At 36.7% G+C, this 26,049-nt stretch overlaps 4 protein-coding genes across 6 annotated transcripts; 2 read left to right on the forward strand and 2 right to left on the reverse strand.

Annotated features, from left to right (window-relative positions):
* Positions 1–178: 178 nt before the first annotated feature.
* Positions 179–6,264, forward strand: LOC118056101 (histone-lysine N-methyltransferase ASHH3). 2 transcript variants are annotated; one of them, XM_035068217.2, is made up of 14 exons: positions 180–345; positions 811–846; positions 1,419–1,545; positions 1,828–1,939; positions 3,191–3,290; positions 3,636–3,714; positions 3,827–3,998; positions 4,099–4,179; positions 4,322–4,496; positions 4,645–4,672; positions 4,785–4,875; positions 5,048–5,096; positions 5,177–5,259; positions 5,346–6,264. In XM_035068217.2, the coding sequence occupies exons 2-13, from the start codon at positions 814–816 to the stop codon at positions 5,246–5,248; spliced, it is 1,119 nt and encodes a 372-aa protein (XP_034924108.1). In that variant the 5' UTR covers positions 180–345; positions 811–813; the 3' UTR covers positions 5,249–5,259; positions 5,346–6,264. The 2 variants fall into 2 exon arrangements, with proteins under 2 accessions (XP_073261776.1, XP_034924108.1); XM_073405675.1 differs by having other exon boundaries at positions 179–846.
* Positions 6,265–6,836: 572 nt separating this feature from the next.
* LOC118056100 (methylenetetrahydrofolate reductase (NADH) 2) lies at positions 6,837–11,577 on the forward strand. Its single transcript, XM_035068215.2, has 11 exons — positions 6,837–7,385; positions 7,481–7,541; positions 7,662–7,744; positions 7,836–8,009; positions 8,128–8,301; positions 8,392–8,492; positions 8,625–8,736; positions 9,777–9,857; positions 9,970–10,147; positions 10,601–10,935; positions 11,232–11,577. Exons 1-11 carry the CDS (start codon positions 6,945–6,947, stop codon positions 11,313–11,315), a joined length of 1,824 nt encoding a protein of 607 aa, XP_034924106.1. The 5' UTR covers positions 6,837–6,944; the 3' UTR covers positions 11,316–11,577.
* Positions 11,578–12,372: 795 nt separating this feature from the next.
* LOC118056085 (uncharacterized) lies at positions 12,373–13,534 on the reverse strand. The gene is made up of 2 exons (XM_035068188.2): positions 12,751–13,534; positions 12,373–12,654 (listed from the first exon to the last, which is right to left on the reverse strand). The coding sequence occupies exons 1-2, from the start codon at positions 13,438–13,440 to the stop codon at positions 12,508–12,510; spliced, it is 837 nt and encodes a 278-aa protein (XP_034924079.1). The 5' UTR covers positions 13,441–13,534; the 3' UTR covers positions 12,373–12,507.
* Positions 13,535–22,404: 8,870 nt separating this feature from the next.
* On the reverse strand, positions 22,405–25,735 carry LOC118056082 (CBS domain-containing protein CBSX3, mitochondrial). 2 transcript variants are annotated; one of them, XM_035068185.2, is made up of 6 exons: positions 25,582–25,735; positions 24,433–24,696; positions 24,249–24,330; positions 23,139–23,212; positions 23,000–23,060; positions 22,405–22,892 (listed from the first exon to the last, which is right to left on the reverse strand). In XM_035068185.2, exons 2-6 carry the CDS (start codon positions 24,688–24,690, stop codon positions 22,750–22,752), a joined length of 618 nt encoding a protein of 205 aa, XP_034924076.1. In that variant the 5' UTR covers positions 24,691–24,696; positions 25,582–25,735; the 3' UTR covers positions 22,405–22,749. The 2 variants fall into 2 exon arrangements, with proteins under 2 accessions (XP_034924076.1, XP_034924077.1); XM_035068186.2 differs by lacking the exon at positions 25,582–25,735 and adding an exon at positions 25,191–25,550.
* Between the last annotated feature and the right edge of the window lie 314 nt (positions 25,736–26,049).

The following is a 26,049-nucleotide window of genomic DNA, read 5'->3' on the forward strand; positions in this document are numbered from 1 at the left end:
CTCTTTCTTTCGGGTTGGCCCTTTTCTTCTCTTCTTAGAAAATCCAAGCTATGGGCCCAGCCCAGTCCAATGGATGGATACACCTCTCTCTCTCTCTCTCTCTCTCTCTAAGAGGAAGAAGAAAATTAAAATTCAAAAACAAGCGCTCCTCCTTCCTTTCTTTACTTTTCCTTCTTTGGTCGTTAGTTTTTATTAATTTATTGCCATATCACACATCCGTTTGTAAGTGAGCCAGGCAGTAAAATATTGTCAGGGCGAGGGAGAGAAAAAAGCAACTTCCCTCGCTCCCTCAACAGGCACAAGAGGAAGAAGAAGAGAGAAGATCTGCTCTCTTCACTTCCCCTGGTAAGCCACAACACACACACACACACACACACTCTTGCCTCTCATATTCCTCTCCTTCCTCCCTTTTCTTTATCCATTAAAACAAAGCAATCTTTTCTTCTTCGCTTGCTGACACCACACCAGATGAGATCTATTCACTAAAACATTCTCTGTTTGGTAACTGGTTTCCTAAGAATTGAATCAAACGAATTCACTTTTTAAAATGTCCTTCCTTGCCTTACGAACATCTTTTGTGGACTGAGAAAGAATTCACAGTGTCTGTTCCTGGTGTTTGATTTCTGGGTTTTTATTTTTTCCAACTACGATTAAGTTGATTCTGCCTTCCACCCTTTGAGAATCTTTACGCCCATTTCCTTTTATTATCATCAATTCTTTTTTATCTCTCTCTTTTTTTTCAAGTCTTTTCAATGGATATCTTTAGTTGCTGACTCACTGTAATATCCCTTATGATTGGCATTCTGCAAGCTTATGCTACTGGAAGCCATGCCTGCTGCGAAGAAGGTTACTCTGCTCTTCTTTCTATTTTCTTTTCCTTTTAGCTTGACATTCAAACTTGAACTAGTTTTCAATTCTCTCTTCTTACTTCTTTATAGTTCATCAGTGAAGATTATCCATTTGGGATGTTGGATTTATAGGTGACTGGCTCGCGTCTTCCTTTTAACAAATTGTTCTTACATGGATATAGTTTTAGCAGCAGCAACGCCATCTTGCCATACTAATGTGACATTGCTCTCTTCTGAAATTCTTATTCACTAAAATTCGACTGCATATGCTCTCCTTTTCTTCTCAATGTTTCTGTTCTCCTGTCTTAGACATGTAATCGTTTATCTCATACCTACCTCTCATAGGATCCTGTTTCTTTCTTTCTTGAGATTAATTACCTTGCAATTTTAGGATATTTCAACCTGGTTTTTTCGCTTTACAACTTACTTTAAGATGGCAATGCTCTTTCAACTAATTCCTTATGTACTTATCCTTTTCTGATATTACGACATTGGGTTGATCTGATTCTAGGGTGTTACTTTGATAAACTCACCGAGACGGTGCTTTTTGCTGTTTCTTTTGTTCATTAGAACCTTGATCAACGAATCACCCTTGCATTCAACAAGTTGCTGAAGGAGATAGGAAATCAAGTTGAGTTTGAGCTTCCCGATGCATTTAATAAATCAAAGTCTACAGCCTACACCCTCATAAAGCGCAGTATCCACTCAAAATATGTTACTTTATAAAGCCATTTTATGGGGGTTACAGTTTTAGTGTTCATTTTTTGGCTTAGAAAGCTGTTATGATGTTTTGCTTTTCCTTCCATTGTTTGGATCTTCCTTTTGTGGACTCTGCATTGCTTCAGTAGACATTTCATTGATCGGAATTGAAACTGATATCATATGTCCTTGTGCTTTTAAAGCACTGGGTTCTCTCTTTCTATCTCCATCTCCATGTATGAACATACCACATTTGCTTTTCTTGATCGACACTTTCAAGATATATATCTCACCAAGAAGATTAAAAGGCGCCTTGAGGACGATGGCATATTCTGCTCCTGCAGTGCATCACTGGGTTCCTCTCGTGTGTGTGATAGAGATTGCCATTGTGGGTAAGAGGTGGCCATCAATATCATGGTTACTCTGAGTTATATATGATAAGTTTTCATGCCATATACAGTTCGTAACCGAGTCTCATGTAATAGCATGTTAGTTTGATATAATTTTACTGGCTTCAACTTTATTTTCAGTTTATACATGTTTATTTTTATGCCTTATTGGATTGTACATGATTGATTTCTGGAGATGCCACTCATTGGTCAGATTGCCTTTGTAACTTGTTCTTAATTCTTTGTACAAGTTCTAGTACTCCGTCCCTATTTATGATGAGTTTTTGGTGTCCGCCACTTTCTACTTTATTAGCTGATCTCTCACGAGTTACTGTTTAGAACATTTACATGCAGGGAGATACAGGGGTAAAAGGGGCCCCTGGGCTCCCCATCTCGAAGATGAAATATATACCATTTCTAGCAGTCAAAGATAATTTTATGGTGTTATCTTTGCATAATGATCCCCTCAAAATAGTAATTTAGCCTCTTGTCCCCTCCAATACTTAAAAGTTGAGTCTGGCCCTGTGCACATAGACAAGTCAGAGCTCCTGGCCATTGATTAGTGCCTAACTTGAACCCAAGCTTTAGCCAATGCAATAAATGTTCATGTTGTACAATGATATCCTTGCTCAGTGCATATTTGCGGTTTTGCTCGTTGCTTATCAAGAGGTCAAAATAAGTTTATGGTTAGATTTGATGTTTGTTAATTGTCAGAGCAGGATGATCTGATTGGTTGAAATAGGTTTATACTTGAGTTTGATTTTCTGTGAAACATGTGCATGTAACCCTGCCTAAATCTAGAGTTGATACTGGAGTGTCTGTCATGCATGTGAATCTGAATGAACAATTATCATGGTGAGATCATTTAATTTAACAGCAGTTGTCTGAAATTCATAGTGAGTAACAATGACCTGGGAACATGTCCATGATCATGTTCACTGTCACCCGATGCCTTGTCTTAGGTAATTGGAGCTGAATGATTAAGATGATGTCATGCAGCATTTATATAATTGTTATTGTTAATTGTTTTCATTCTCTGGGAGCTTCTTTAATAGCAATTATTATCTAACAATTTAATCGTGCCCCTTCTTTTTATCCACTCCTTGTCTTCAATAATTGGAGCGTGTGGTTAATAGTATTTCTTGTAGCTTTATATGTGTCTTATGTTATTATTATTGCTGTTGAGTTTCTAATATATTTGGAAGCTTCTTTAATAGTTTAAAAACTCTTATCATTACTTTTATTATCTCCAAGGATGCTGCTGTCTAGCTGCTCTTCAGGCTGCAAATGTGGGAGTTCATGCAGCAACAAACCATTCCAGCACCGACCACTGAAGAAGATGAAATTAGTGCAGGTATATTTCTGTGGCTTTTATTTGTCTTAGTTAATATGTAGAGTAGAAGGACTATATTAATCAAGGGTGAAGGGCATTGAGAATGATACTTGTATTAAGGAAAAAAGAACCACAAGGATCTTATTGGTACAAGTACATGACTTTTCTGTCTCCGTCTTCCTGCTCTTCTTTATCTTGGATATTGTTATTTAGGCTATGGATTGTGGACCTGGAAAATAATTCCTCTCATCTTCTTAAGAATTTTTATCCACAATTTATTTGATGTTCAAATGTCATAGTGCTTTGGTTTCTGTTCACTTTTCTTTGTGCACTCAATATATGAAGTTAAGAAGGTATTGTTTGTAGACCGAGAAATGTGGCTCTGGAATTGTGGCAGATGAAGATATTAAACAAGGAGAGTTTGTAATAGAGTATGTTGGAGAAGGTGATGTCTCTGGTCCCTGCTTGGTATTCAATTGAAATTTCATATATGACAGGTTGATGTTTCATCATTTTGGAAACCTATTAATTAATACTTAATCTATTATTTAATGCAGTTATTGATGATAATACATGTGAGGAAAGGCTTTGGAAAATGAAACACCGTGGGGAAACAAACTTTTACTTGTGTGAAATCAATCGCAATATGGTAATTGATGCTACTTACAAGGGAAACAAGTCAAGATATATAAACCACAGTTGTTCTCCTAATACCGAGATGCAGAAATGGTTCTCCATTGACCCTTATTCCTCACTTTAATCCTATTAGTCAACATTACAGTCATACATGTTTTAGACGATCTTAATTTATCCATCTCTTTTCTTAAAGGATAATTGATGGCGAGACAAGAATTGGCATATTTGCAACACATGACATACGAAAGGGCGAGCATCTGACATATGATTATCAGTATGAGTGCTTGCATCCACTCTTTTGCTTTCTTTAATTATGGATGAGTGTTTTATTGCTCACACAGTGAGCATTCTTAGACATTTAGTTTTTTATTGTTGTTTCAAAATCTATACTTAGTCCAATCTAATAAATTTAGCAGGTTTGTCCAATTTGGTGCAGATCAAGATTGCCACTGTGGTGCCTCAGGCTGCAGGAAAAAGCTAGGGGTTAAACCGAGCAAGCCTAAAATGTCTTCAGATGCTGCATTAAAACTAGTAGCATGCCAGGTGGCTGTATCCTCTCCCAAACTGAAAGCAATGCTGTCTGGAAAAGATGTATGTATATGTGGTGGTTATATGTATGGTTTTACACTTATGTTGCCATTCAGCTTCCCCTCTTTTCTGTTCTTTTTTTTTTTTTCCTGCACATGATGTGCATATATTTATGCAAAGCAGACTGATACTGGTATTGTTATTTGTGAAGGTTCACCAGAATGGAGGTTTGCACACAGGTAAGGAAGTTTCCTTCAGCATGTTACCTTGTTTTGTTAATTTAATGGCTGCAAAATCCTGCAATATTGTTATCTGAATGTTATTCCTTTGTTGTTCTTCATTCCATCCCAGGGAGTTCGCAACATGCTTTCAGTAGCCTACCAACATACTCCTGTAATTGCATTGGCGAAGTGGTTAGACTATCTAGTCGCACTGATCAGATGTATGTTTAGAAGGCTACTTATATTGCTCAGGCTTTCATGCAGAAATGTTTTTTTTTTTTTCCCCAGTTCATGAACTCTCATTCATAGGTTCAATAAAAAAACCGAGTTCTGATAGCTTGCATATGTGGTGGTCTATTAATTATTTTTATTTTCCATGCTTTGATTTTCCAGATATTTTGGGATTATTAAACAGTATGATGAGCATTCAAGAAAACACTCGGTAAGAAGAGCTCTTTATTAGGTTACAGTTAGGTCAACTGAGTGTCGTCATCATTTCTGATTTCATTTATATTCTTGCAGATCATGTTTGAAGATGGCACTGTTAAATTTCTTGACATGTCGAAAGAAGATTGGGAATTCGTAACTTTGTGATTTGATTCCAGGTTGAGTAATTGTGATTTTTCTTAAATAAAGGATTGCTGATGAGACGAAATGCTATAACCTGATGCAATTGTTATCTTCATCGCAGGATTGCAGGTAATAATGGTGGGCAAATGTAGCGCTTGACCTAACCTGACATATTTGCATAAATGTTGTACCAGGTGTATGAGCTAGTTCTGTGCCCCAATAAAACAATATTTGATTGCAAAGGGTTTACATTTAGCAGGATGTTTGTCTGGAATGTGTTTTTCGGTTTTAGTTTTCTTTGAATAATAAGGAACTCTGGGATGGAGGATTATTATCTGGTAAGAACATTAGGCCGATGGGGCTCTTCCTCTGTAGTTTGCTTTGCTGTGACCACCACGGTGGAGGAGTGGAGCAAGAGACCGGCGAGAGTGGGCCGACCCTACACAAGGGAATTGGTGGTTGAATGATCACTCTTGCATTTGTGCTTTGCATGAGGTAACCAGACAGCTCATGTCATGTGTCTCTCAGCCTTTTGCCATTAGAATCAGGACTGAATTCAACCAAGAAACAGAACCAAGCTCAAGATGATGTTGACAAATTGTAGGTTTGGGTCCTAACTAAAACGACAGAAGCAAAGCACGTGCCGCTTGAAAGATATTTTACTCGGCTGTGGTTGTGCAGCGAGGAATTGGCGATGAGGGGGAATGGGGGTAGGTCTGGTGGGCCCCCTCCCACCAACCTGAACCATCCCAACCCCCCCGAAGCCACCATTTCCCCATAGTCTTTGGGTGGGGACGGTGGGAGTAGGAGGGGATAATGACAAGTGGATGCAATTTCACCAAACAACCCTTCTTTTTGTTTCCTCTTTTCATTTCGGACCCCCCAAGTTCAAGTTTAATGCATCAGATACTTGAGCTTAACCCATGGAACAAGATGCGGGACTGACAACGAGCCCTGGCGGGCATTTTTAGATCCCCTCACTCGCTTTCTGTGTGGAGAAAAGATGGTTGTTGCAAGGGAGTTCCATGCACCATTAGAGAGATATTGAATTATCGCCCTTTTTGTATTTAGTAAATAATAGATTCTTGGTAATAAGTTAAATCATAAAAAGCCATGGAGTTTCATACTTTTAGTCAACCTTCCTGCTCGCTCAAACCCGAGGCAGGCTCCGTATACACACACGCACCCACACGCACCATGGTACAATAACAATTTTAGCCCCTTTTGGGATTGTGACCCAAGTAAAAGTACTTACTATCACTCTTTAATTAACAAAAAGAAAATTAATTCTGCTTTTTTTATTATTGGACGGAAATGTATAAATCTACGGGGACACGGTGAGTTACCATCCCAGTAAGATCGTATAAAGTATGCTTCAAGTCTGAGAAAATGTGTTTTAAAGTGGAAGATTATATGCGTTATATTACCACATAAATAATAAATAAGGTGCATTACTCAATGAATAGACTAAAATAATAATAACAACAACAGCCGGGGATTTGGTAAAGGAGGAGCTGGCGTGGGCGTGCAATTCCTCGGCTGGCTTGGGGGGGTGTGGTTGGTGGTTGCATCTCATCTTTCTCTGTCTATAAATAGAAAAAAAAATAAAATCGATGAACTACAACTACAACTGCTACTTGTCGGTGCGGGTTTGCTCTTAACTCTTTCATTCTATCCGGATCCTCCCCCCTCCCCCTTGGCACTTGTCAAGAAGCACAGAATGAAGGTTATTGATAAGATAAGGGCGGCAGCAGGAGCAGGAGATGCCAATGGAAATGGAGGAGATAGCTGCAGCAATAATAAGGTTGTTTTCTCCTTCGAATTCTTTCCCCCAAAGACCGATGATGGAGTGGACAACCTGTTCGAGAGAATGGACAGGATGGTCTCTCACAATCCTTCCTTCTGTGACATCACTTGGGGTGCTGGTGGCTCCACCGCAGATCTGACCTTAGACATCGCCAACAAGATGCAGAACATCATCTGTGTCGAGACTATGATGCATCTCACCTGCACCAACATGCCCGTTGAGAAGATCGATCACGCCCTCGAAACCATCAAATCCAATGGAATCCAGAATGTTCTTGCTCTTCGTGGCGATCCTCCTCATGGTCAGGATAAATTCGTCCAGATCCAAGGCGGCCTCGCTTGCGCTCTCGACCTCGTTAGAACCTCTTTTCATTCCATTCCATTCCATTTCTTTAATCAACCGGAATCGAAATCAATCCTTCTTATTCTTTGTGTTTCTTTGTAATGCAGGTCAAACATATCAGATCCAAACATGGTGATTACTTCGGCATAACTGTCGCTGGCTATCCAGGTTCTTCATCCTTCCCTCTGCTTTCCCTTTTCTTTTCGTTAAATTAAATTGTCGAAATGATCTCAGCTTATTTCAAACCTGATCCAGCTCTTTAATTAATTCTCTGTTAATCTAATTTAGAGGCACATCCTGATGTGATTGGAAGTGATGGATTTGCTACTCCTGAGGATTACCATAAAGATCTTGCTTATTTGAAGCAGAAGGTCCTTAGTTTTCCTTTCTTTAATTATCTTTATGAATCTAACTAGTAGTTTATTTATTTAATTAATGCTTTTTTTTTTTTTTAATTTCTAGGTGGATGCTGGGGCTGATCTAATTGTTACTCAACTCTTTTATGATACTGATATTTTCTTGAAATTTGTGAATGACTGCCGCCAAATCGGAATCTCTTGTCCCATTGTCCCTGGTATTATGCCTATTAATAACTACAAGGGCTTCATACGTATGACTGGTTTTTGCAAAACCAAGGTATATATATTACTGTTGTGCTATCTTCCCTTGTTTTCTCCCTGTTCGAAACAAATGAAACCATCATGCAAATGATAACGAATTCATAGTCAACGCCATGTTTCATTTCTTAATTTAGGTACCAGCTGAGGTTACTGCGGCATTGGAGCCTATCAAGGATAATGAAGAAGCTGTCAGAGCCTATGGGATTCACCTTGGAACTGAAATGTGCAAGAAGATTTTAGCTCATGGAATCAAGACATTGCATCTCTATACTCTGAACATGGAGAAATCTGCTTTAGCTATATTAATGGTTTTCTTCTGGTTTCCATTTCATTATTTTTCCTTGAAATGCTCATAGTATTACCTATGATTGCATCTGATGGTAGACTTACAATGGCAGAATCTTGGTTTGATTGAAGAGTCCAAGATTACAAGGCCGTTACCATGGCGCCCCCCGACAAATGTTTTCCGTGTAAAAGAAGATGTCCGTCCGATATTTTGGTATGTAATTCGTCTCGAATTCCCTATTTTCTTTTGTGCAGATTCAGTTTGATTGGAGATGCATTATTTAATTTTCCTTTATTATTGCTTTCTTTTTCCAATACATTTGACACTTATTGCTGATGATTGCAGGGCTAATCGTCCAAAGAGCTACCTAACAAGGACAATAGGTTGGGACCAGTACCCTCATGGCCGATGGGGTGATTCTCGCAATCCATCCTATGGTGCTTTATCTGACTATCAGGTGCAGAGGCTTACTGAACTCAGTTCTTTAGTTTCTTCCTTTTAGGAGTTTTTCGTTCTTTTTAAAGTCATCCAGTGCAATTTAATCACTTGCAATCTAGTTTGTTGCAGCAATAACTAACAAGTTTGCATAGTTATCTTTTCATTCTAACGATGTAGAATGTTAGGTATATTGATATAAGATTTTTTAGGTTGGATTGCTTGTTCACCTTCTCGTCCTTTTTTTTTTATATATAATTAAATAAAGAGGAATATTTCAGTTGTAGGAGAACCTTAGAAGAATAAGGAATTGCTATTTCAACAACCCAAAACGCGCTGCCAACCACTATAAGAAACCTTGCAAGGAGAACACATGATTAAATCACAATTTTGTGGCTCTTGAAGCTTCATCTTCTTTTAAATAACTTCTAAATAATGAGTACGCATTAGTTACTCCCTTGGATAGCATAGAATGTTCTGGCTATCATACATCCTGTATTAAAAAAAAAAAAATCACTTTTGACAAATATGTTTTGCTTTGATAAACATAAAGTTACACAGGCAGAATTTCTATAGGTCCTGCAAGACAAACAGGACAACTCTGTATAGTTCCTTTTGCTCCAAAAATAAATGGGATAGAATGCCGTAAGAGCACTATGATGTACATATCATACTAAAAAATAACCTAATAACTAGCATAATTGCTTCTCTTAGTTTCATCTCAAACCTGTTAGAGGGTGCATTGTTAATAGGGGATTGGCATCCAAGTAAAAGTTATTTTCATGCTTGAAAGTGGATATTCTCTGAAGGCTGCAAGAACAATGACTACTGAATGGAGAAAGCTAAGGGTGAGAATGGATGGAACAGAAATGAAGAGAGCCCTTTTGCTTTGCCTTTTCTTTTTCTTGTTTTTTTTTCCTTGCATAAATTCTAGATGAGGACCCAAGCTTCAATTACTTGTGTTTGTAATTGCCCTCTATTCCTTTGCTTTAATAAAATGCAGTCTAGAGAAATGTATATTTTTTTTGTTAATACGATGCAAGTTATAATTTTTCAATATAGTTTATGCGACCCCGGGCACGTGGCAAGAAACTTCTTGATGAGTGGGCTGCCCCCTTGAAAAGTGTTGAGGATATATACGAGGTAGAGTTTCCATCCACGGTTACTTTGTGTTTTCTCTTTTCCATTTCTAGTTACTCTTAACTTCTTTTTTTTTAACCTTTTAACCCAATCATGTGGAACTTTTGATTATCAGAAATTCAAGGTATACTGCCTTGGGAAGTTGAAAAGTAGTCCTTGGTCAGAACTAGATGGCCTTCAGCCAGAGACTAAAATCATTAATGAACAGCTGGGTAAGATCAACTTGAAGGGATTCCTGACTATCAATAGTCAACCAGCTGTCAATGGGGAAAAATCTGATTCTCCATCTGTTGGTAAGTGGTACTTGCATTTCTTATTTGTAATCTAATGTATCATTAGCATTATGTCGGTTAGAAACTAGCAAAATTCGTGCAAAGTTCTGGGAGAATACTGGATAATCATGTTACATTCATGTCTTCAGTGCCATTAGCTTATTGTAACTTTGATGCTTGCAAAATTCCAAAAAGTGATGTGGTTCATTTTTCTTTAGCCTTCAATATCTATGATTTGTAAAGTAAAAGAGGTTTTTAAAGTAAATGTTCAAGGATGACCTTGGGGATTCTGCTATATGAAGGGACTAGTTAAAGATTTGAGCCCTTTATATTTGGACTGCAGTAGTCTTTTGATTTTGGTTCTGTAAAGAATCTTAGGTGAAAATGGCCCTCATATCATTTGCCTTAGCATGATTATGGAAGGCACATATGACATCTTTGACTTGATGAACCCATGCCATATATGTCCTGCAGGTTGGGGTGGGCCAGGAGGGTATGTATATCAGAAGGCTTATCTAGAGTTTTTCTGCTCCAAGGACAAGCTGAATGCTCTTGTGGAGAAGTGCAAGTCTTTCCCTTCTGTAACTTACATTGCTGTGAACAAAGGAGGGAGTTGGATCTCTAATGTTGCCCTGACTGATGTGAATGCTGTAACCTGGGGAGTCTTCCCAGCAAAGGAGATTATCCAACCAACTGTTGTGGATCCCACCAGCTTCAGTGTGTGGAAGGATGAGGCATTTGAAATCTGGTCAAGAGGATGGGCTTCCTTGTACCCAGAGGGTGACCCATCCAGAACCCTACTTGAAGAGGTAACAGCCTTCTTAACATTGCGTTTGTAACTGACTGCATTTCGGTGTGTTTGGCTTGAAAAAGCATCCGGATGGTTTTGATTTAATGATATAAAAAATAAAAAGAAAATCTGAAAAAAAATCATTTTGATTTATTTTCAAGCAAAAACTACTTTTGAAAAGCACTCTGCATCACAATATTAAATGTGCACTAAATATGAATCTCGTGTGCATATGTTATATACAGACATGCATGCACATTTCATTTGCTGAAGGCGGCATCGGATTCACTGATGGTACAATGTTAAATTTTGCAGGTGCAGAGCAGCTACTTTTTGGTCAGCTTGGTAGATAATGATTACATCCATGGGGATATTTTTGCTGTCTTCGCGGATTTATGATGCTAGGGGCCCTTTGCAACCCCTGCATTTGCTAAGAGTATCCTAGTCCCCAAAAAAATGGTGGTGCTTTATCCTAAGTTGAATCCCAGCTTTAATCTTCTTATGGGCATACATTGTTTTTGAAATTATTTCCGTATTGAAATGTAATAATAATTCATTGTGATTTTGCTACTCCCCTCTCCATTATATGCTGCAAATTTGTATTTGGAGTGGCAACCAATTCTAAGCTTTAAGAAAATATGATTGCCTCTTTTTCTCGGTACTTTTCAATTGAGCTGCGTTCCTCGTTTTTTAAGGTGTCATAATCTCCAGGTCATGGTCCTTCACTGTGCAATTGACCTCCATTGGCTGGCTTCATGTTCTTTTTTTTTTTCCTTCTAGTTAGCAGAAGAACTTCGCTTGAGAAATAACTAGCATAGTAGCAGGGTCGGGGTTAAGGGCCATCAACATCACCACCCAACCTTCCTGCTATCTTCCTCACACCCTAATCGCGTGTGCAGATTCGATTCAGTCCGATACATCTAGTAATTCTTCTTTAGTGTAGCTTATTGCATTGCAAGATCCTCCACCAGAGGCTTGCAATTTTAGTTGATCGTAAGGTATTATTCTGAAAAAAATGAACACAATTGATTGCAAATGAAAATCAATGTTAAAAATAAATGATAAAAATAAATGAAAATCAATTTTAGTTGATCGTAAAGGTGTTAACCTCTTGATTGATAAAAAGTTCCAGTACATCCAAGGCACCCCTTGGTTAATCAATCAATCAACCGTTATCCTGCTCAAGCACTCGACATGACTTTTCTTAATGTGAGCTGGTGCCTTCCACAGGGTGTATACAGATACAACAATACATCTGAACAAACTAAGGAAAGTGGCATGGTTTGAGGTGCTCAAGTGAGGGGCGATGCACCATGGCTCAAAGGCGAAATAATAAATGGAAACTTCATTTCGATTTTCAATCAATTGAAAGTTAATATAATTAGCGGCAGACAAGACAAGCAATGCAAACACTCTTGAGAGGCTTAGCTTGGAGGGTGCACACGAGGGAGCGAGCTAAAAACAAAACATGCCCTATTCCTTCTCAGTGAGAGGAAAAGGGCGATGAAAATATCAAGCATTAGTATGTAGCATAAAGTACTTGAAAATAAAACAGCAACAGCAACACGAATAATTAACTAATCTTCTCCTCTCAAGAGATGTTGGCATTGTTCAGAGATTTGGATGCAACAACCCCAGCAGATGTCCGCATAAAATGCTCCCCTCCAAGAATTGCCATGGAAGAATCATCAGTTTTTAGATGAGGTTGCACTGATTCCCAAATCTTTTTCTTTTGTATCTGCATGCATGAGGCAACAGATAGACATATTCATGGGTATATTCATGATGGGATTGTTGAATGCAGGTCGATGAAGAAATAGAACAACCCTTTTACCTGATTGGGAGAGGCAGGATCGGGAAGGTTAGTTTGGTCATCAGGGGATCCAAACCAGATCCTATCCCCGGGGATTGAACCATCAGGTGGTTGAAGAAGCTCAACATTCTCATGGGAGGCATCTGAAGCAGCCATCAGCATTCCATTTGACTTAACACCCCGCATGTTCCTGGGCTTCAGATTAGCAAGCACCACCACATCTCTATCCTGCAGGTGGTCCAGGGGGATGTATCTAACTAGACCGCTACAGATGATCCGAGGCTCTGCCTCACCTACATCCACTTGTTCCACATAGAGGGAATCAGCCTCCTCATGCCTCCACGCTTTGATTATGCGCCCAACCCTTATGTCGAGCAGGTTCCCTGCATCTTTTATTTTACTCATACTAGTACCAGTATCATCACTGTTAGCGTCTCCTCCTCCTGATTGTGATTCTGAATCTGATGTAGAGATGGCATCCGCATTCACATTTGCAGTGGTGCAAAATGAATGGTGGAGATGGTAATTATGCCTTGCTGCTGAAAATGAAATTAGCAGTGGAATATTATTTATGGGTTTCTTCTTCTTATGAATAATAATGGGGAAACATGAAAAGGAGAATGCCAATTTGGATGAGGAAAGGAGCATTTGTGGACTTCCCCCGCCTTTTATAAGCTTAGCAGCTGTTGCAGCCATAGTCGCCGTCGCCATAACTTCCTTCACTCGATCACTTACCAAGCACCCCTCACCCTATATATAGGCCTACCTTCTGGTTGCAATTTTGGTTTTGGCCCCTTTTCTTTCTGCTCTCTTGCTTTGCTTTTATATATATTGAAAAAAAATTATAATGATATCAATTTTAAAACAAAAGGATAAGAGAATCATATTTTTCTTATATTTATTTCTCTATTAGTAATTATGACTTCAACGTTAAAAAATTTCTTCATATTTTATAATTTCTTAGAGAAAGGGTGTGAACCAAAAAAAATTATAAGTTATGCTATGTAAAATAGAGCAAAGAGATTTTGAAATTTTAGAGATACCGAAGTTTTCTGAATAATAAAAACCATGTTAAAATTATCTATTTTTATAGACAATTTCTGACAATTAAATTAACTTACTTTTATTTAAAATAAATAGATATATCTTATAATTAAATTAACATTACCCTGTTTTAGAAAAACACAACTCTTTTCATTCACCGTAGCAGATACTACTACATTAACAAAAATATCACTTTGTATGCTTTTTTCTTATTGTAATTTTCATCTCAAAAACTACCAAGAGGCTGCTTACAAGTGGGAATTTGACATCCAAGATAAGAGAGATCTTTTCACACTCGAAAGTGAATATTCACTGATGGTTGCAAGAACAGTGTCTGCTAAATGGAAAGAGCTAGGGTTAAAAAAGGATGGTCATTTTGCCTTGTAAGCTCCTTTAAGGTGAAGAAACATACATGGCTTAATCTTAAATTTCAGGGTGGGTGGGTGCCTTCTAGAAATGAACTTGATAGGATGATCTGTTGATAATCAATGGCGGTCAATTACAGATATAAGCTACAAAAACAGACCATTAACAAGGTTTTAGATGGAACACAACCAATTGACAAAGAAACTTGGACAAGAAGCCAGCATATAAACGAGCAAAAGATGCCCACGCACGAATACTTGCACAATTATAAAGCTGAAATGACCCATTTTCAAAGATGTGCTTTTTGAAATCATGACTAACCATGAAGGAAGGGATATGGCTAAAACTGCTACTCGCCAGCTTTACATTTATATTCCAAGGCTCAGTAACAATAAGCTCGTGTACAAGATAGATAAGAACGGTGAGAGTTTTAATCCATCTACCTAAACTAACACGGTTTTAATTCCTCTCCCTCAAAAGCTCCCCTTTTACACTGCAACAATACTAGCAAAAAAATAGTCACCAATTATTAAAACAGTGTTACCAAAGGTAAAAAGCACACTCGAGGAACTTGATGATAGGTCCCGATCAAATAGGAGAAACAATGCTAATGAATACTAACTTTCTTTGGGTAAAAGCTAAACCACAAGTGTTTTCAAGAAAATTATTGTTGTCCTTATTCATTGCTAACATTCTATATAATAAATAGAATTAAGCTTAACAAATTAGCTTCAACTCTGGAAACTACCTAACCTTATTTCAAGAGAAATGCATTGTAACAACTTTGAATGAGCAAAAGTGCAAAACAACAGTTGAGGAAAAATAAAATGTAAAGGCTTATACTTGGTCTAACTCAAGCCGAAAACTTAGGATTCTTTTTAGGGGTTCTTTCAGATCTTCTCGATCTATTAATACTCCTCCCGCCAACAGGAACCTTGTCCCCAAGGTTTAGATAAGAAAATTGATTATGTAATAGAACTGTGTTCTCCTAGGTAACGTTTTCAATAAGCAACTGCTTTCACTTCACCAAACTTTCTTCCATAAATTTATCACCCTGTTTAATCCAGCATGTATCGATGATGTTCTCTGGTGTTATAGAAACTATTCTTTCATCTGTAATTGGTGGGAGCTCTAAGGTAACTTAAGAAGGACTCCCAATATATTTCTTTAAGAAAGAAACATGAAAAACAAGGTGGATCCTTACACATACTAGTAATTGTAATCAATATGCAACATTGCCAATCTTCTTCTCAATTCAATAAGGGCCGTAGAACTTGCTGGCGAGTTTCTGGTGAACTCATTTGAAGGAGGTTTATTGGCGATAAGGGTGTAACTTTAGGAGAACCATATCACCTGTTTGAAATTCTACAAAACATTTTGATTTGTCTATTATCTGTTTCATTCTATTAGTTGCTCTGTCCAAATTTATCTTCAAGTGCTGGAGCAATTCATCCTGATGTAAGAGGCTTTAATCTACTTCGTTAACCCGAGATAACCCATCAAAATACAAGGGAATGGAAGGAGGAAGCCAACCATATAAGGCTTGGAAAGGTGTTATCCCTGTTGAGTTGTGGTAGGTGGTATGATACCAAAATTATGTCCAAGGTAAGTAACCATACCATTTTCGTAGCCATTGATGGATAAAAAAAAGGAGGTATTGTTCAACAAAATGATTCACAACTTTAGCTTGTCCGTCAGGCTGTGGGTGGTAGACAAAGATCAATTTCAATTTGGTTCTTGACATCGTGAAGAATTCTTACAAGAATTTGCTAATAAAGATGGGGTCGCGATCACTAATGATTGATTTCAGCATACCGTGGAGTTTGATGATATGTTCTACAAAGTGTTCAGCTACATTCTTTGAACAAAATGGATGCGATAAAGAAAAAATAAGCATATTTACTAAGTCTATCTACGACCATCAAGGGACTATCTTAGCCGTGGGAAGATGGAAGGCCTTTAATTAAATTCAAATCGATATCATCCCATGCTTGACAGGGAATGGGTAGTGGCTGAAGTAATTCCACCAGAGTAAGAGTTTCAATTTTGGTTCTTTGGCAAACTTCACATTGGGCAATATAGTCCTGGACAGACCGATACATGGATGACCAATAAAATTATTGAGCTAACCTTTTGAATGTTCTCAATACGCTAGAATGCCTTACCATTTTGCTGTCATGAAATTCTTGTAGCAGCTGGTTGCGGATAACTCATGGAATCATTACTCTTTGTTTGTAGAAACATAAACTATTTTGTATGGAGTATGGACCAGTGGGATCTGTAGTTGATCGATGGCTCACTTGTTACATATATAGATCATCTTGGATTGCCCTTTTCATATCATCCCAAAGAGTAAACTGTGGAACAAACAAAGGGTTAATGAGAGGGTTATCAGGGTGGTGGGAAAGGGCATCAGCTGCTGAATTTTCATGTCTTGGATGATAAAGAATTTTGTAGTCATAGCTAACTGCTTTGCTACCCCCCTTTTGTTGCTCAAAAGTAGCCACACGTTGTTCCAGGAAATATTTGAGACATGTGATTTGTTTGAATGATGAATTTTCTGCCTAAAAGATTGGGTTGCTATGTCCGAATTGCTTTAACAATCACGAGCATTTCTTTGGCGTAAATGGACCATGCTTGTAAACTTATTCCTAAAGCGCAACTCATGAATGCAATAGGTCGGCCTTGCTGAGTAAGGACATCACCAATTCCATCACCTGAGGCATCAGTTTCAATAATGAAAGAGCTATTAAAATTAGGCATGGCTAGAGTCGGGGTAGTTGTCATGGCTTGCTTGAATATTTTTAATGCAACCTTTGCTTTTACAATCCATTAAAAGTTTCCTTTTTTAAGGAGATTGGTTAGGGGCCGATCCAAAAGTCCATAGTTTTGAAAAAATTTCCTATGATAACTTGTCAAGCCTAAAAATCCATGTTGTCAGTAATATTAGTAGTTTGTGGCCAAGCTATCATGGCCTCAATTTTTTTGTTATCTGTCTTTACCCTTTAATGTGTTATAATATGACCCAAATACTCTAGTTCCTGTTTGCTAAAATCACACTTGTTTGAATTGATGAAAAACTAATGTTGTCTTAGTATGTCTAATGTGGTTCTAACATGTTTTATATGTGATTCACAGGTAGAACTATAATCAAGAATGTCATAAAAAAAGACTAGTATGAATTTGTGAAGATAAGGATGGAATATGGAGTTCATAATGGCTTGGAAAGTGGATGGGGCATTACATAAGACAAAAGGCATAACTAGATACTTAAAATGGCCATCATGGGTTCTAAAGGTAGTTATTGGAATATTGTGAGCATGAACTTGTACATGATGATACCCAAATCTCAAGTCTAGTTTTGTGAAATAGGCTGCCCTATATAACTCATTTAGCATATCATCTATGGTAGGTATGGGAAACCTGTCTTAAATGGTGGTTGAATTTAGTGCCTGGTAGTCTGTGCAAAATCACCAAGTGCCATCTTTCTTCTTCACCAATAAAATCGGGGATGAGAATAGGCTGGTGCTGGACTGAATGAATCCCATGTTGAGCATTTCTTGGGCCTGTTTTTCAATCTTTATTTTTTTAAAAAAAAATGTGCATATCTATAGGTTCGTATATTGATGGGTTCAGTATCTTATTTGAGGGTAATATGATAGTCGATGTCTTTTAGAGGTGGTAGTGTGGTTAGTTCCTTGAACACATCTATGTAGTCCTTCAAAATTTATTGCATGTCAGGATTAGTGTCTGCCCAGGTGAACTTCTCTATGGCTTGTAGATAGATGGCAAACAACATTTGGCTTTGATGCATTTCTTTAGCAACTGAGGCTAATGATGTTGCTTGAATGGGTTGGTTAATTCCTTGTAATCTTCGTGCTTGTTTATCCTAGTGGAAATTCATGGTTAATTGTTTCCAATTGCAGACCACAGAGCCTAGCATCTCTAGCCAATGGATGTCTAACACCATATGAAGTCCTACTAGGGGTAAAGAATAAAGGGCGAGTGAAAATTTAATGTCTTGTGCATTCATTTGTACCTCATTAAAGCAACCCTAACAGAATAATCATTCCCCATTTGCTATGCAGACAACAAATGATTTTGTTGGTACTACTAAAAGTCGAAGCAATCTAGCTATTTTCTCACTCAAAAAATTATGAGTGGATCCATTATCAATCAACACCATCATGTGTTAAGACCTAATGGTAGCTGCTACTCGCATGGTTTGTGGGGATGTCTAGCCTGTTAGTGAATGTAATGGGATTTTTGGTTTAGCTAGATCTCCTAGGTTATCTGCCATCTACAACTCTTCGTCTTCCATCTCATATTCTTTAGGTTGGCACTCAAGAAGGAGTAGTTGAGGCCCTTGGCACTTATATCCTAGGGTGAATATGTTGTTGTAGTTGAAACAGAGCCCTTGTGCTCTTTGTTTCTGCATTTCATCCTAACTTAATCTCTTGGGTGTCATTGTTGGGGTAGAACAGTTCACTAGAGTGATGGCGAAGGGTACACAATTCAGCAATGGAGGTCGTGTGAACCTCTTTGTTCTGGTGATCTGTTCATCCCTCATTTTTGCTAGGCTGATGACTTCCTTTGACGTTCTGGGTTTGAATATTCAAATTCCATCGGCGATCTCAAATTTTAATCCTCCCATGAATGTGCCAACAAGAGCCTTTTGTGTCCAACCTTGAACTCGGTTGCCTAGCCTTTCAAAATCGTTTTGGTAATCTCGAAGGGATCCAACCTGATGAATTCTAGATAACGCTTCATCAAAATCTTCATAATTTTTCGGTCCAAAACGAGCCAACAATTCTTTTTTAAAAAACTCTCAGGTTACTAATCGGCCTTCCTCCTGTATGTTCGACGCATCCATTGCCACCATTGGTTAGCTTCCCCTTCAAGGTGAAAAGATGCTACAAATATCTTCTTATTATCATTTGTGCCTTGAAATTCAAAGAATTGAGCTACTCTACTAAGTCCTTCAGTTGGATCTTCTCCAGAGTATTTTAGGAATGCCAACTTCACTATATTGGAAGAGAAAATTTGTCTGTTGCCATTGTTCCCCTTTCGTTGCGAATGGAAAGATCCTTCTCGTTGGTTGTTGCTAGAGACTTCTATGGTTGAAAGAAAAGCTTCTGATAGCTTATTGATGGCTTCCTCTAAATGGTGCAGTTTATTCATTACGCATAACTCTAGCTATTGCATTCCATCTTGAACTCCATCAAATTCAGCTTCCAAACTTTCCATTTTTTCTTTGTTGGATGTCATTGTAACCATGCTCTGATACCAATGATAGGTCCAGGTCAAACAACAGAAACAATGCTAATGAATATTGACTTTCTTTGGGTGAAAGCTAAACCACAAGTGTTTTCAAGAAAATTATTGTCGTCCTTATTCATTGCTAATGTTCTAATAAATAGAGTTAGGCTTAACAAATCAACTTCAACTTCGAAAACTAACTAGCTTTATTTCAAGGGATATACATTGTAACAACTTTGAATGAGCAAAAGTGCAAAACAAATAGTAGAGGAAAAATAAAATATAAAGGCTTATACTTGGTCTAACTCAAGCCGAAAACTTGGGATTGTTTTTGGGGGTTCTTTCAGATCTTCTCAGTCTATCACTTGTCCTATAAGAGCATCTCTGATGCAAAAAGCTAAATTGAAGAGCCAAATTGATAAAATGGCTTTTTGAATAGTATAAATATAGCCTTTTTGATTATATACATTTCAATGGTAAAAAACTATTTAGAAAAGCCATTTATATTTTAATATATTTCATGTTAAATTAATTTTAATATAATTATATAACTAATTTAGATATTTTATATATAATATAATTATGATGTTATTAATTATATAATTAATATAAGTAATTTATTAAAATAATATAAAATTAATTAAATAATATGAAAGTTAAAAGATATTAACTTATGTATGATGTAATCTATGATGTTGTTATTATTAGGTTGAATTATGGTTGGTTGTTTACACATTTGAACACAATTATTAAAAAAAAAAAAAACCAAACGATGCATGCTATGAATTAATTAGCATTATAGAAAATAGAAATGAGATATTGATATATGCTTAAGTTTTAAAAGTCCAAATGATGGGATGCAAATTATGATTGATGCTATAAGTTGAGAAATAATTGAGTCGATAACTTGGTATTGAAATAATACAGAGAATACATTGAGTTTATATAACTGAGTTGTTACAGGAATACATTGAGACATAAATAACAACCTCTCTTCTTATGGGGCTAGTCAACACCTATCTCATTTTAGAATGAAATACTTAATAAATACTAAATTAATTCAATCAAAAAAAAATATTAGCATAATCATAGTTACACTACATAAAAAATCCTAGAATAAAGAACCACTCCATAGCCAAATAAATAAATAAAAACTTGATACAATGAACATCACTTAAGAGTATGAAAAGATTAGAGAGCTGAATGTCTTAAAAGGGTTGTTGCCCTTGGCTTTTTTCTTTCAATTCTAATTGTTTCTACCCCTAGATGCTGCCTCCTTTCTCTTGGTGTGTTTCGGGTATAAAAAAAACATCCCTTAGCTGCTTCCTAAACGGGTTTTTATAGTCTGGCTTTATCCTTCAAAGGAAAGGAAATCACTTTCATTCCCTGTCACCGATTCTAACTTTTTTTTTTTCTAATATTATAGGCTAATTTTGAGGTAAAACACATGTGAATTGAGACTTATTTATTTTGGGAACAATTGTAGAAAAGCAAATTTGCTTTCTAATGAAACTAGTCTTGAAATTTTTGTACGTTTGGAACTCGAGATATGGGAAAAAAACCGAGATAATGTCTAGGTCGTAGGGACTCTAGGTCTGATTCAGATTTTGTATTTCAACTTTTTTTTGGGCTTCAAAAGAGCAAAACCGAGTTCTTTTCTCTTCATAAGAATTGTAGGCCTATATCTCCACTTTTCAAAAAGGTAGAGAAGACATTAAACAAAGTTGTAGAACTCCCGTTATATCCCAAAAACTAATTAGTGCTCAAGCTTATCTAGGACAAACCAACCAGTGAGCTCAACTCATTATTTGCCTTCTCATATGATCTCAAATTCAGCATACCAGTAGTTAAATATATAAAAATTACATTGAATCCTCATGAACTAAAATACATTGAATCCCCATGAAATAAATAATTCTCAAAGATATCTAAAACTCAAGACAATTTGCTAAGGAACACATGAAATTCTCTAAAATAAAGCATGAATGACTAAAAATACATGTGCAATATATTTTCTTATCACGTATGTCCCAAACTTTATATATATGTATGTATGTATGTATGTATTTGGTCATATATCGAAGTTTTCCTAAACTAACATGGTAATAACAAAAATACCATTACAAAAAGATGAGAAAACTCCTTGACATCAATTTTAAAAAATCTGTTTTTAATGATATTTTGGTTGTTTTACTGTGCTTTTTGGTTATATATATTTGGATAAATATTAAAATGCCCCTTGGATGAATTGATACCTATTATGAAAACATAAAATTTCTCCTTGATGCTTGTTTTAATATTTTTTCGTTGATAATTTAATAACAACCTGTGAAAATATCTAAATATATCCAATATCTAACGGGGACCAGAACAGCGAAAATCTCTCCCAATCATGTTTTGTTAATATTGTTATGTTTTGAAAAGTAAAATTTGTACTTATTTAATACAAATTTTAAAATAATAAAACACGAAAGCATCAAAGAGCTTTATTGTAAAATAATTGTTTACCAGCCAATTAATTTAAACCTGTACTTATTTAATACACAGTTGCACGTTATTCTTATTACTCTGCAAATATCTGGACAGAAGAGAAGTAGCTATTTGGTACACTTTCTCGTTGCTCGCCTCTTTCATAGCCTTCAGCTTCGGCAATTAATAACCACAGTGGCCTCTGGTCTAAAGTCATTGATCTCGAGCATGCCTGGTTATATTAAAAAATCATTTTTCCCAACACATTTATCTCGTCAAATCTCCTTCAACCAAAATCAGTGCGTTCCACCAAAATGACCTTACTTTTAGAAAAAAAAAGAAAAAAAAAAAGGATTCTTTCCCTGTTTATAGAAGCAAGAGATCAATTTGAAAGTTCTCGAGTCCACCCAAACCTTTCTGAATGATCTCTGTGTTCCGAGGTTGCTCCTGACAAGGCACACTGATCATGTGCATCCATCCAAGGGCACAACAACATAGTTCTTAAGCGACATCAGAGTGCTTCTTATTAACCCAATATTGAAAGGATATATATATATATATAAACAGCTGAAAGTTTGCATATTCACATCAGAGCAGGTGATCCATACAAACCATATTTACAAACTCTTCAACGCTTACTGTCTTCCAAGAGTAGGTGATCGTACAAACCATATTTACAAACTCTTCAAGGCTTACTGTCTTCCAAGAGTAGGTGATCGTACAAACCATATTTACAAACTCTTCAAGGCTTACTGTCTTCCAAGAGTAGGTGATCGTACAAACCATATTTACAAACTCTTCTAGGCTCACTGTCTTCCAGGAGCAGGTATATTAGCAGCTCCCTGTTATGTTTGTCATCAGCATCACCATCAACATCTTGTCTCAATAACATCCTTGTATGTATGCATTCAGACGGTCCAGCTCCTCCCTGTACTCAGTCACCACGGCGCGAACAACATCTCCAATAGATACCATGCCAATCATTCCCTTATCATCAATCACAGGAATGTGCCTAATGCGTTTATCTGCCACTCATTACAAGTTCCAAGCTTCATAACATCTTTCATTTGAGAAAGTAATCAATAAACTAGAAAACAGTAACACCCCACAGTTCGCAATTTGTACAAAATACCTGTCATTAACTGCATTGCCTTCAGAACTTTGGTATCATGCGTGACAGTAATAAGCTTGTTCTGCGGTCACCAAGCATGATTATGCAACCTGTAAACAACTTAATAGAACCAACGTATGCTCTTGTAAAGGCATCATACCTCTTCAGTCATGATATCCCCAACCTTGGTTGACTTGGACGATCTTCCCTGCACAATTATCTTCCGCAGATAGTCTGGAAGTTTTCAACAAACAAGATATAATTTCAATTGGCAAGTACTAATGCCTCACACCACATTGTTTGGTGGTGGGGCCACCAATAGCATCATCAAAATTACAACGGGAAATGGTGCCAAACCAAGGTGGTTATCGAGCTATAATATTTGTTTTTCACAGAAACAAACTCATACTTTGCAAAATGAACATTGGGGACACCTAAACTCCTATTACAAAGCCTTAAATGAGAAATCGATTGTTACAACTTACAAGGAGGTAATTGGAAGCTGAGACTACTTTTAGAAAGAAGTATGTCATTGTGCGATTGAGATTACATCCTCCACTAGAAAGGGTTCCAGCAGTGGGACCTGGTTATGTTATTCGATGCCATCATCAAATTTTTCCACATGCCAGGAAAAATAAGAGCCAAGTGGTTCCCTGATTCCATTCAGAGGTTACAGAAAGCTAGAGCTAAAAGATGCTTAGAATGGTTCTAAAGGCAGCCAGGAGAGCCCAGCTAATATACTAGGGCAATGTGTCAACACACACGCAGACATGCACTTACTCATAAGAAATCCAACCATGCATGACTGATTTCTTACAATCAAGTAGTTGACCAAGTTGTCTCCGCAATAAAGCTTGGAGGAAAATGTTTTTTTCCCCCCACAAGACAATAGGAATTGAATGTCTCTCTTCGCAAAAAAGCACTACTATAAGCTTCAGCACTATATGTCCTCACAGCACGAAAGGAATTTTTTATTGTAAAATGTATCTCTATTCAGACTCCTTTCCATTGTGGGATGCCACATAAATTAAGAAGATATCACGAATTTGTAATTAAAACTAAAATACTGATTATCACTCAATTCATGAAGCATGATAGACTATGAAATAAAATTCAACTACCAAAAGAGGAAACGGGAAGGAAGAGATCTTATAATCTTCAATGGAACTAGAAGAAATATCATAATGTCCAACTGCCTTAAAAAAGGTTTCGTGTATATGCAGAACTTCAGCCATAAGCTTTTTGAGTTGAGTATGAAGTTTTAAAATACCCCTCTCTGTGATGATTCCTGCAATTGATTTCTGCTCACCATGTTTGACAACCACCAAGGCTCCAACGTTGTGATGTGTCATCTGGAGCGAAATGCTTTATCAGCTCAAAAGCTAAAGAAAAGTGGAAGATGCACTAACGATAACAACCGCCACAAATGCTCACACTGAAGCGAAGATGCTTACCGACTTGACAGCATCATAAACAGTGTCATCCGTAGTGCACCAAAGCCATGAACCATCCGCACTTTTACCTTTTTCTTTGAGGATGTCAGCAATTGTGGTGCTCTCGAAGCCATTCTCTTCAATAAGAGCAGAGGAGACTGATTCGAAACGAGAAAACACAATGGGCCGCAAGACTGGACTCGAAACACGGAGATGTTGGAAGAGCGAATCCTTGACGACATTTCCATGGGTTAAAAACGTGCGAAGTGCGCCTTGCATCTTTTCCTGTGAAAGAAGAGAGGTTATACATAAGTAACGCATTAATAGTAAGCATGTTAGCTAGTAGTAATTGCAAACGGGTGAAAAATTAATTAAGATGGTTATGCATGCATTATTTATTAATTATATCCATATATAGTAGCTAGATAGCTACCCTGTCCATCTATTTATTCATCTAATTACTCCATAAATGAATAGGAGTTTTTTTTTTTAATAGCATAGTTGACTAAAATAATTTACAAATCAGCACAACTTTTTATTAAGTATGATAAAAAAATAAGAAAGGAATATGATATGTGGCCAACAATAAAAGTACGTATGATCCATATATAAATTTTCTTTATACATTCGAGAGTTGTGTAGCACAGCCTTCATAGTTTTTTTTAGCAGCTATTTTTTTCCTAGAAAATCAATTAATAAAGGATATGATATGATGTATGAGAATAAATTAGAAGTAATTGTTAATAATATCATGGAAGGTAGCGGTAGTAGAAGCATACCAGATCAATGATGGCATACGGATAGGCAGGTAAAGGATCCGTGATTAGTTAGACATGGATTTGGAACTGAAGCTGGAATTGTAAAGAAAAGCAATAGCTTGTTTGTTTTAAAAATGTTTTTTTTTACTTTAATTTTTTTATATTTTTAAATCATAAATAAAATTTTAAAAATAAAAAGATCGGTTGGCAAAGCTGTCTATCTATTTGAGTTTATATGTATTTAGTACTTAATTATGAATATGCTGCCTAAAATAGAAACACTATATATATCTAGTTGGTGATATGATGTGATGAAAGATGATCAAGCTGTCATCAAAAGATCGATCTAAGCTATATAGAGATGTGAAGCAGAAAGAAGCTGGAGATGATGAAGGATGGATAGGATAGATACCTGATAGTGATTTAATCTTCAAATCAAGAAGAAAGAAGAAGAGGAAACAGCACCGAGGCAAACCAGATGGCAGTAATAAGGTTGAGGTAGCAGCAGAGCTATCAGTTGGCCCACCACTCTTTACTAAGGTTAAGATGATGGGATAAGATAAACTTTACCCCTTCGAATAATATAATAATAAAATTATTAGGATAAAGTATGGATAGATACAAAGCACTTATAGCAGTAGCCATGGATTCTGGTGCAATTTGTTTTTAAAAGTTTTTATTTTAAATATATTAAAATAATTATCAATACATCAAAATCACCAAAACATATTAAAAATATGAATTTAAAAACTTTTAAAAATTCAAAAAAAAAAAAATGCTCCAACTATACTACCAAAAAATGCCTAAAACCAAAGAAAAAAATGAGGATTGTTTTTTCAAAAATGACACTTTGGTAAAAGAATTAGTAAAACAATATAAG

The sequence above is a fragment of the Populus alba genome, chromosome 17, assembly GCF_005239225.2.
Source record: "Populus alba chromosome 17, ASM523922v2, whole genome shotgun sequence".
Classification (NCBI taxonomy): domain Eukaryota; kingdom Viridiplantae; phylum Streptophyta; class Magnoliopsida; order Malpighiales; family Salicaceae; genus Populus; species Populus alba.

Excerpts from the sequence above, each read along its gene's own strand:
- LOC118056101 (XM_073405675.1), top strand. The coding sequence starts at position 814 with ATGCTACTGGAAGCCATGCCTGCTGCGAAGAAG. Across the intron at positions 3,999-4,098 it reads AATACCGAGATGCAGAAATG|GATAATTGATGGCGAGACAA; the intron begins GTTCTCCATTGA and ends CTTTTCTTAAAG. Across the intron at positions 4,497-4,644 it reads CAATGCTGTCTGGAAAAGAT|GTTCACCAGAATGGAGGTTT; the intron begins GTATGTATATGT and ends TTATTTGTGAAG.
- LOC118056100 (XM_035068215.2), top strand. The coding sequence starts at position 6,945 with ATGAAGGTTATTGATAAGATAAGGGCGGCAGCAGGAGCAGGAGATGCC. Across the intron at positions 8,302-8,391 it reads CTGCTTTAGCTATATTAATG|AATCTTGGTTTGATTGAAGA; the intron begins GTTTTCTTCTGG and ends TTACAATGGCAG. Across the intron at positions 9,858-9,969 it reads GTGTTGAGGATATATACGAG|AAATTCAAGGTATACTGCCT; the intron begins GTAGAGTTTCCA and ends TTTGATTATCAG.
- LOC118056085 (XM_035068188.2), bottom strand. The coding sequence starts at position 13,440 with ATGGCGACGGCGACTATGGCTGCAACAGCTGCTAAGCTTATAAAAGGC. Across the intron at positions 12,655-12,750 it reads ATCCTGCCTCTCCCAATCAG|ATACAAAAGAAAAAGATTTG; the intron begins GTAAAAGGGTTG and ends TCATGCATGCAG.
- LOC118056082 (XM_035068185.2), bottom strand. The coding sequence starts at position 24,690 with ATGCAAGGCGCACTTCGCACGTTTTTAACCCATGGAAATGTCGTCAAG. Across the intron at positions 24,331-24,432 it reads TTTATGATGCTGTCAAGTCG|ATGACACATCACAACGTTGG; the intron begins GTAAGCATCTTC and ends ATTTCGCTCCAG. Across the intron at positions 22,893-22,999 it reads GGCAATGCAGTTAATGACAG|ATAAACGCATTAGGCACATT; the intron begins GTATTTTGTACA and ends AATGAGTGGCAG.